The 11,803-nt window shown below is 26.1% G+C and overlaps 1 protein-coding gene across 1 annotated transcript; it reads right to left on the bottom strand.

The window, feature by feature from the left end:
• Positions 1-7,054: 7,054 nt before the first annotated feature.
• LOC132932153 (uncharacterized) lies at positions 7,055-11,249 on the bottom strand. Its single transcript, XM_060998389.1, has 9 exons — positions 10,677-11,249; positions 9,883-10,077; positions 9,529-9,726; positions 9,398-9,457; positions 8,888-9,064; positions 8,627-8,788; positions 8,298-8,542; positions 8,021-8,180; positions 7,055-7,284 (listed from the first exon to the last, which is right to left on the bottom strand). Exons 2-9 carry the CDS (start codon positions 10,061-10,063, stop codon positions 7,145-7,147), a joined length of 1,323 nt encoding a protein of 440 aa, XP_060854372.1. The 5' UTR covers positions 10,064-10,077; positions 10,677-11,249; the 3' UTR covers positions 7,055-7,144.
• Positions 11,250-11,803: the final 554 nt, after the last annotated feature.

Genomic DNA, 11,803 nt, shown 5'->3' on the forward strand with positions numbered 1-11,803 from the left:
ATTTAAATATTATTTAATTGTCATCCATCACTGCACAAAATTGGAGAAAAACACGTGAACGTAAAAAGTTTTAATTTTTCAAGAGGACGAGAGACGCGCAATAATTGTTCCAGAGTGCCATTAGATTTGACCAGGGCGATGTTAATTTTTCTCTCGACGATAATTAAAAGTTGAAACTACTATTGTAAAAAGTATAATATTCTATTTTTATTTGAGTATATTTTTTTGTGAATAATTCATTGCATAATATTATGAAATAACAAAGTACACTAACTCACAACTTTAACACAATTTAAATAGGTGGATTTGATCTACGGATATTTTTTACATTTACAAACAATTATATTATAAAAATCCAAAAAAAAAATAATATGTATATCTTATTAAAATATGTCTTGACTTGACATTTCAATGATGAATCAAACCTATATCAACAATCGACGCCTATAAACAGTTTTGACATCAAAAACCACTCAAGACGAGCATTTCATATGTCCTATACCTATACTCACCTTCTATATTACAACTACTGCAAACGATTTCTCGAGACAAGTATTCAGTGGGAGTCATGAGATCCGAAACACATCTCCTTAAATTGTATATATCCTTCCCCTCTTTTATACGATCCATTCACCACCACCCCTTAGACCCAGAAGTAGTCGTATATATCTTCATAGCACCCTTGTATGACTGGTAGTGGTGAAGAGGAATGTTAAGTACCTATATAATTCATCAAACCTGCAGCTGCAGTACCATTATATAATATGGTGCAGCTATGTTTAGGTAAGTATACCTACTCCAAAAATTAACTTAATTCAACGTGTCAAAATGATCATTACTTTTTAAATTTTGTCACAACATTATATTCATACGAATCTCTGTAACCAAGCTTTGAAATTAAAATGAAAATTTCGATTTTAATTTAAGTTTCGATTATTGATATTAATTTTTACTGTTTTTAATTAAAAAAAATATATTGATTTAATATATTTTTTTATTTATACCCTACCCCCCAAATGTTGATTCAATCTTATTCTGATTTGCAAATGAAATAATTATTTTTATTTAAAATATTGATTTTATATTTTATGATTTAATTTTAATGCCTTCCTATAAAAACAGTACGCGTGCAGAAAACATCGCTTACGTGTTCCATATCTATATTATATACATGATGTTATGGGTGGCTGTGAAACGGTGACGGTTCTAAGAAAACTAAATTACTAGATGAAGAATATTGACCTGTTTCTTATTGTTGAATTTTAAATTTGATTTGTTTAAACAATTATTTAAATTCTAATATAAATTTTGAGTATTATCAAAAAAATTCAATTTTATTATTACTTTCGATTTTATAGAGCATTTTGATCAAATTGTAATGATAGGTGATTAAAATTGATTTCAAGCTCTATTTGCAAAATCTCTGATACATAATTCAAGCATAATATATATATTATATAATAATATTCTACAATGAACTGTGAACAATTATAATAATATATTAATTGTGACGTTCGTTGCGCGGCTCACTCGTAATATTTACGCATACTATTATTATTATTATGTATGTATTATGCGGAAAATTTCAAAAAGACTAAACAAATATTTACTATAATTATTATATTAAATATATAAATAGCGGAAAATTAATAATTTATGATGAATAAACATTTGTATACGCCTATATTAGTATCATTGCAAAACTCATCAATAACATTTATCTAGTGATAGAATCAAATCATCGACACACATTCGTGCATAATAATATTATATAAAATAAAATAATTATAGAAGAGCTATCGGAATCATACGGGACAATATTATTATTTATATTTTATGATTCTCGACTGTAAATTAATTACTATAATAAATTTAATTACATTCGAGTACTCGACTCTATAGATTTCTGATCGAAACAGGGATATTTTTTTTTTAAAACCAACTCATTTGTTGAATATTATATAATAATTATTATGCGTGGAGTTTGTAGACTGTTCTACTGTAGTAAAAAAAATGTAGCTCACGCTGGTAATAAATCGATTTGAACAATTAAAAATTGCCCCGAAAGTATAGTTTTATTTTATTCCAACAGGTCTAATTTCTTATAAATTTCATGAAAATATAAAATGTATTTTTCGATTTAAAAAAATGTAGTTTTTGGAATACACTATAAAAAGTATCATATATCCATTCAAAATATCAAAACGATAAACGTTGATGCGTTATTTTCGCATTCATACTAGTTATAATAGAAATCTTGTAGGTATCTACTGAAAATAAAAATAATATAACAGAAAAACGTTTAAAAAAAAATCAGTCCCCGTGTCACGCACGCGGACTTTACGTTACCATACATACAGCGACGGGTACGAACAGAAGAATATATATATTATGTACCTAAAGTTATATACAAGAAGGATATATATATATATTGCATAAGAGGAGATGTACTTGGATGGTTGTGTGGGTCGTCGCAAGTGGAAAGAAGAGACTGCGCGTGGTTAGGGGAGGCAGCCGACGCAGAGAAACGGCGTTGGCCGCGGGATGGCGAGAGAGCAGCGTAAAAGGGATCGAGCGCGGTGCGGTGGAAACGTTGAGGGGGCAGTGAGGTGCGGAGAGAGAGAAAAAAATATTGGCTCCGAGAGATCCCCGGGGACATTTCGCCAGATTAATAGTGGTACCCACTAGAGCGTGCGTGCCCACGATCATGCATTTAAATGACTTCATTAATAACCGATCGCGTCGACCCGCCGCCAAAGGTACCTATATATATCTATATGCGCGCGCGCGTGTGTGTGTATATTATAATCTCTTCTTAGTGATGTATCCCTATGTACACATAAGTGCACATGTAAAATATGTGAGTATGGGTATGTCTGTATATTAAACTAACCGTACAGATGAGTCGTATAGTAATAGACACCGTTCTTATTCTTATAAAATTCTGATTTGCGAGCTAGTGGCCACGACCTTTACGAATACGCATTATAATATATTATAATGTGTTTTTGTTACCTACATAATAGTATATTATGACGTATGATCGCGATGATTAGCGTTTTTGTAAGACACTTGTAGGACGTGCAAACAAAAATGGTCTGTAATATCCATCCCCGAGTAAAATATCCACTCGGGTTAAAGTCATAGTTGTTAAGAAACCTAAACCTGTACCTACATAATGTAGAAGATTATATTTGTATTATGAGTGCGGAAAGTTTAACATTGCGAAAAGTTAAATGGGTAGGGTTGGGGACATGTACGTTTTTTAGATTCCGAATGGAGCTCAAGTCTAAACAAATAACGGAATACATATATTTTATGCAATACCACGATTGCAGTAATCGATATTTTTATTTTAATATAATTTAAAAATGATTAAAATGAATAATCTGTAGTTACTAGACATTTTCACCAAGTATTTATATCATATAGTTCTATATCCATAAGGTATTAAATCTTTTTGAGTTATTAATAATTTAAAATGTTCTGTTTTTTCGATTTATGTTAATAATAATATATTCTTTTGTTAGCCAAAATGCTTGACATTTAACACAGTGATCATCAAATGTAGTTCTTACAGTAATTCAAAAACATTAAATACAATTTTGATACATTTAAGTTCAAAATTTATGACATTTGGTATTTAATCTAAAAATTATGATGAATATTAAAATAACAATTTCAGTTTTTTTGCTGTAATTTAAAAAAAAAAAACATAAATTGGAAAAATGTTTTGCCATCACGTAAGTTTATTTTTAATTCCTATATAAATAAATGACAATATTTTAAACATTTTCAGATTAAACTTGGAATAATAGTTCTTTAATAGTTGCCCGAGCATCATTATGAGTAACACATATTGTATGTAATATGGCTCCACTATTTAATAATAATAATAATAATTTTTTTATTGTAACCAAACATATATACATTATACAATAAAATAAAATAAAAAGTTATAATTTTAATATAAACATTTAAATATAATACCATAAAATATACTTAATATATAATATGGATGCTAAAACTGTCTTTTAAAACATTTTTCGTACGCAATAATGTATTATTATTTATTAAATTAAAATTGAATACATATAATTATAGTGATTTACTACTATCGACAACTATTAACCGAACATCTTTATTGTTACTTTTTTTTCCTTTTTATTATTCAAATACATGATAAATTATTAAAATAATGAGCCGACCATATTTATACGCACCCGGGATGATTTAACTCGCCAAAACGATAACGTCGTGTTGTATAATAATGACATAATAATATGGGCACCGGAAGAGTTGGACACAATAAAGCACCGTTGGTTCGCATGATATGCATTATATTATATCATTATGTTCCATACAAATAAAATAAAGTTAATTTTGGGAAAACTTTCTCAGACATCGTATACGCGTTACAAGCCTTATGATATATACCCGTCGCAAGTTTTCGTGAACACGAATGCCGACCGTATTGTGGTGACTAAACGAGTTGTACCTATGTATAATCATAATTCATATAATATACGCATTTAATTAGTGTCTGAATTAACAGCGTAAAAGTGAATCTGATTAAGTTCTTACGATACGCTCTCTTTCTAAATATATATAGATATAATATACTGTTATTAATATGGTACTTTACTTTGAATGCAGTCGGTGAATAATACGATACGTATACGCTATTATATAATTAAAAATATCTGTACATAATATTATGATATACTGATATAGGTATAGCTGTATACGTCTTATACATTTTAACCGTGTGCGCGATTCGTATAAAATATACTAAAGATATAATTTCGAAAATATCGTCAGCGACTGGTCCGTGACTTATACCTAATATTATTATTATACCAAGTCAAATACAATTGTATAATTAAATTTATGCTGCAGATTTGTCGTCTCCAAGTGAGTATAGAACAAAATAATATATACATATAGGCTACTATACTTATACACTTAAACATAAACAAGAATGTGAGCAAAAATCAGATAAATTAGTTTTAATAAAATTGATTTTTATGCATAATTATGACACATTATATTATTATAATTTAAAAATATGTGTTCCGCATAATTCGTCCGAACAATCTCTACTTGCCTTCTTCGAATACATTTTAAGACTTACAGTTGTATACAACTATATAAACTGACTTACACATTGTAAGAGACGTGATAATGACTAATTGTTAACTGTTTTTAGTCGTTGTGATTTCTACAGGGATAGAATTTGCAGGACGCAATCTGCGCTGCTATAATAAACAACGGCGTGATCGTGAATTCATTGTATATGAGTGGTGTTTATCTGCTGCAGGCGATTTCATGTCAGGAAATAAAATCAACTCAGTTCAACTAAAATTCACGCGGGAAAAATAATTAATCGAAATGTCAGATTTATTTGATAAACGGTGGCTGTATAGTTATGTCGACATAAGCTATTTTATAATCGTGGAAATCGGAGCTAATAATCGAAATACGATTTTCTAAAGCCCATACAAATATTTATATACTTAGTATACTCGTACATAAGCACATGGTAATATAATAATATTTTGTTACTTGTTTTGCAATCTGTTTTTTAGAGATTTGACTATTAATTTATATACATATAAATCCACGCTACGCGATTGCTCGTTATAGAACGTGTCGAGTTTAATACAATGAACGTTGTGCAAATTTTTGTAACGGTCAAAGGAGTATAACTGTAATTCAATATAATATACAACTTGATAAAATAATTAAAACGATTAAAGTGAAATCACTTATTTCATTCCATTATCATCAAGAAACTACAAGTAATAAATATACGTATACCATATGTTTACAAATAATATTGATGGTTTTCTGTTTTGATTGCGGAGTTACTTACCTGCACCGTGAACACAGACGTATTTAAAGAAGTTAGAAGTTATTTGTAGAAGTTGTCTATTTAAAATTAAATATAATATAGTTGTTCAGTTCTTACTATCGAAAAAATTACTTTAAACTTTACACCCTGATGTCCATAGCTTTAGAAAGTGTAGTGGGTCGCTAAGTGTATAGATAGCCGGGATAGGTCGCTGTTGCACTATATATATTGCACGAATGATATACAATTCAATTTCTTGCTACACGGTATAAGATATAATCCCAGATAGCAAGATAACATTTTTTGATCGTTTATGTATTATTATTTTTATAATGATTACATTATATAATTATTTGGATTTCATCATATTTTGATTAAATAATATGATATTAATGTTTATATATTGTTGTTTGGCCACCGGTTTGAAATTAAATGAACATTAAAAACAAAATCAGTATATATTGTTATTTAGGAAATGATAATATAAGCATACAATTGTATTATATTAAAAATATTGTTTCCCTGAAATACTATTAATCATATATATTTAACATTAATTAAATATTATAATTTTTCCATAGTAGTAATATTTTGTTTTATTTTATCAATATATTATATATGTATGTATTTTTTAATATTTATGTAAAATATTAACATACATATAATATATGCTCAATTAAAGTAGGGAATATAGCACCCCAATTCTGAAAATAGCACTTACAATTTTGTGGCACTCATTAATAATTAAATTAATTAATACTTATGTATTTATTGTTGATAATATTGTTAAACACATTATTAAACATTTGATTATTTATTGTAGATATAGCTGTTAATAGTGGTGGGAGAAAGTAAAGTTACTCATAATTGTGCACAATCCTCGATTCTAAGATTAGGTAGGTGACTAAAGGGCTTCATCAGCACCCAACATTTTTCTTTTGAAATAGCCTCTACCATATTAATTATTCAAATAATAAATAATTATTGTATTTAAATTAATTCCAATGATTATTTATAATAAAAATATATTGTGTTATTATAGAAAGGAAATAATAAAAACTTAAGACAATACAAATTGTAAATCACTGATCAGTTTATTATATAATATAATTTATATTATATATATAATTAATAAAATAAAAAATATACTTAGTGGTACACTTGACCACAAATATTACAATTTTAAATATTAAGTGTAAAACAAAAATAAAAGCACTTCATCATTATATAGTAGTTACTTACTACAATAGTTATAAATAAATAGTTACAATAGTTACAATAGCTAGATAATTAAAATGATGGTTCATTAGACGGGGTCAGTAGATTTTTTTTCGGCTCCCTAAATTTAGCTCCAGAAATAAATGTCCTTATAGGAGTTTCAATGTCAACAGCATCACTTAATTTGAATTTTTTCATTTGTTTTATTGCATCTGAAAATAATGACATTTAAATGGAAAAAAATGAAATGAACAACCATATAAATATTGATCAATATATATTAAATATATTTATTTATTATTTATTAATTTGATATAAAGATTATATATTAATGTTGTTACTATACTATAATATAATTAGCATAATATATAATACCTCAATGTAATAACATTAATATACATGTTATATAGCAATATCAATGTGGAAACAAATTTTGATAAATACTCAGTTAATCATTTCAATTATTTGGCCTAGCATATAATAGTAGCACAGTGAATTAATACTGCAAGAAAGTTATAGAATTATATATATCAATAGGTGAACACAATAAAGACAAGTTACATATTTACAATTTTATAAATCTAGATTCATTAATTTTAATTGAAATATTCAGTAGTATTTAAATGTACTCTATACGACTTTAACTAGAATACTATTTTACATTTTTAATATTGTTGTTCAACATCTCATCATATAAGGACAACCACTCACCATTGCTATAATATGTTATAGTTATTTGTTTAATACATTTTGATAAAGACACAAGTCAATTTACTATAGTAATTTAGTTTTTTAATATTGACAAAATACAAAATTAATTGTAATATGATATTATTAGCTAATAACTTTTTTTTATAAAATAAATGTTTATTCATTTTTGTAAACGTTTATTTAAACTAGAGAAAGAATAGTTTGAAATTCTATTTATTTTAATAAAAAAATTCTCACCAAATATGACTGTACATGTAGCCAAGGTATAGAATACTTTCTTTTTCTTCAAACCTTTGTAACTATATTTCTCAAGTAGTGCATCTTTAAATAGTTGTCTCATAATAATACGTACAGTACTTGGTAATGTACTACGTGAAAAACGTTTGAGCTCTGCAACCTGGACAGAATTTTCATCAATTTATTCTTTAGTTTTAATTTATATAGGTATTATATAGTTATTATACATAGGTATTATATTTGTACATAGACAGCATATTCAGATTTTTATTTTTACCAGTTTTATTCTGAATTCTTTATTAGTTGTAAGTTTTCTTTCAAATTCATCTAGTTCATCTTCTGATTCCAATGGAAGATTTGACAGTTCCGTTTGGAATATATTTTCAGTACTTTTTTCAAACGATGAATTTTCAAATCGACTTGGTTCTAATAATATATCGTACATTTTATCCACCTTCTCATTTAATGAATTAATATCATATTTGATATTACAGATAGTTCGATTCATTTTATGAAGAAATTCTAAATTGATTAAAATAAAATTATACTACATAATACATTCAAAAATTTAACATTATTATTGAATTGAATTTATATATTATTTACCAAGTATTTCATTATGTGCAGATATTTGTTGTGATTCATTTGGAGTAGATACTGACTGCTGCAAATCTATTTTAGATACATTAGAAATCTTAAATGGTGATGATGATGTGTTGACTATACCAATGAAAGATTCATCAATAAAACGTGTAACCCCATCAAGATCTAACAAAAATAAATTAAGTTAAAAATACATGAATTTAATGCAATTGGTTTATAAACTTGGGATATTTTATTCAAAATATATCCTAATGTATTACTTACCAGTTATTTCTATTATCTTATCCGGTGTAGAAATTGGACTCATCATATGGCATGTTTTATTGAAATTTAATTTTTTTTTTACATCATTCACAGTAGTTTGATCAGTGTTGGATATATTTGAACTATTTGAAGATAATATTGTTGGAAGAAGCTTTATAGCAGGAGAATTTGGAGTGCCTTGAAAACAATAATTTTTTCATAATATACTATTATAAACATATTATAGTGTTTTAACAGTTTCTTCCCTTACAATTGGATTCATATTTTTACATGCTTATATACTATGTAGAAATATTTAATATACATCATAAATTAATACCATATAATAATACTTATAATTATAATATAAGTTAGTTAAGTTTCATTTCATTTGAAATATATAAATAAGATATAAATGAATAGTTAATTTTTTAGTATTTGATTAAATTTTCTGATTATTAGTCAGATTTTATTTATATTTTGTTATTTAATTCCATATTAATGTAGTTAATTTTGTCAATTACAACTTACCAGATAATACAAGAACAGTATCTGCTAGTTTATCTGCCTTGTTAAAATTGCCATCATCGACTAAAAATATATAGTGTTATAATAAAACTTGAAAAATTTGATAAACTTAGCAATAACATGAATTAACTAACCAAAAAAATCACTTGGAGATGATGGACTCCATAAAGCATCATTCGCTTTTTGTTGCATGATTTTATCCTTTTTTTTAGGATTTAATGTAGATTTCATATTTTTAGTTTCAGACATTTTAGATGGTGTGTCATTATTTGTTGATAAGTCAGACGTATACTCTGCCTTTTTAGCTTTCTCTCTAGCTAAAGTATAATTATCTAAATAAAAATAAATATATTTTTCTAAATAAATAATGTTATGTAAATAAATATATTATAATATAATCATCAAGACTAGAGAAAATATAGGTCATATTATAATATAATGAATTAATGAATAATATTCAAAGTTAAAAAGTAAGTTATAGTGTATACCTCTATCTTTTCCCAATTTACGAGCCTTTAAAAAGTCAAAATCAATTTCATTTGGTTTTACTCTTTTTTGAATAAATTTTTTTGAATTTTTTTTTGGCCAAGCACATTTATTCTTATTTAGCCAGTAGGCCGGTACTACTTCAACTGATCGGTCGTCAATAAATTCTACCACTGACCACATTTCAAATAGGTATACTGAAACCAAGTACAATTCCCAAAAATAAATGATTATTAATTTATATTTTATGGTTCGACCTAAAGCATTCTTATTGGTTGGTAGCACGATTTAAGATATATACTAAATCGTATAGGTATACTTAAGTTTTACACTTAGTATTTTTACCTTTAAAAAATAATCTACACTTTAGTTTAAGTTTGCTATAAATCAAAGTATTTTCATCATAAAGACACACACTAAATGAATTGAAATTATAATTTCAAATAATTGGTTTTTATAATTGAAAATAATAATAAAATAAATAGAATAATCAGATGAAAAAAAAACAATTTTTATAAAAGGAGATGACCTATGGAAATATGGGTACAACGGGTAGAATAGTATACGCATTGGGCAATTACGACAGAGAAGGAGCTAAGTTTTAAAATGTACTTTTTTTAAAATGATTATACCTATCTGGTCACCATAGATATAGTGCGTGTTGCAATTAGCCATTAAGTAGTTATAACAGTGTACTAATCAATTTATTTTAGTATTTACTAAATTACAATACATTTTATTTAAATATACATATCATAAAATTAAAAATTTTAGATAATCAAATAAAATTACTTACCAAGCAAACGAACCAACAAACCACAAACGCATAAACGAAAATACAAAATCCGAACAATATGTTAGGCAACGGTACGTTCAACCGACAAACGCGCAAATGAAAAAATGGCAGAGACGCCGAGTCGCACTAGTCGCAGTCACTTTAATAATTAATAAATTATGGTCTGTGGAAGATAAGCACTAAACAGTAATAAATAATAATATAAATATAAACTGTAATAATATTGTCTTATGTTGTGACGAGACGGCGCGGCGCAAAGATGATTATTACTGGGAAAATACCAAGTCGTCGGGGTAAAACCACTATTATTGGTTATCGCATTTCTATTATTATTCAACGCCAAAGAACATAGTTGAATGTTTTCATGTGTGTATGGGCCATGGGTTCATATATATTATAAGTATTATATTTTTTGATCATAATTTTTATAACATAGGTATATAATTATAGAGGAATCTCAATAACTCGAAAACCTCGATAATTTGAAGAAATAAACTATGTCATTTAGACATAACTTGCAGAACATCTATTAATTCTATTATTATAAACATTAAATATTAATATTCTATGTTCCAAATATTTAAATGTACTACACGTACTGCAATGACGATTTATTATCGTTATAATATTTACTACAGTTTGAGCACGCCGAAATTAATAATAATTTAATTAATTATTGTATCCTTATATTATAATTTATAATTATTGCTTTACAATAATTGTTATTGTTATCGTGCTATTCGTATTATTATTGGGATTAATTTGGTATACTACTAATTAATTTAAAACTATAATCAATATAATAATAGTTATTATATATTATTAAATATAAATAATGCATATGGTATTATAATATATTATAGTAATATAATTATATAAATATAATATATATATAATAACATGTATAAATTCGTAGTGTTATATAAATAATCCAATTTCAATGATATTATAATATTTTTTTCGGAATATTATTTTATAATTTCGTTTATGATATCTTATTAATAACATATTCAAAATATTTTTAAAACAATAAATTTCTTATAATATAATAATAATATACTCGTAATGTTATTATATCATTTCATTTTTATAGTTATATTATTAACATATTTAAAATATCATTTAAA

Source organism: Rhopalosiphum padi, chromosome 1, assembly GCF_020882245.1.
Source record: "Rhopalosiphum padi isolate XX-2018 chromosome 1, ASM2088224v1, whole genome shotgun sequence".
Lineage (NCBI taxonomy): Eukaryota > Metazoa > Arthropoda > Insecta > Hemiptera > Aphididae > Rhopalosiphum > Rhopalosiphum padi.

Bases quoted from the DNA above. Each gene is read 5' to 3' on its own strand.
- LOC132932153 (XM_060998389.1), bottom strand. From the start codon at position 10,063: ATGTGGTCAGTGGTAGAATTTATTGACGACCGATCAGTTGAAGTAGTA. The intron at 8,789-8,887 runs GTAAGTAATACA...TATTTTTGTTAG, and splicing joins TAAGATAATAGAAATAACTG to ATCTTGATGGGGTTACACGT. The intron at 7,285-8,020 runs GTGAGAATTTTT...CATTATTTTCAG, and splicing joins TACATGTACAGTCATATTTG to ATGCAATAAAACAAATGAAA.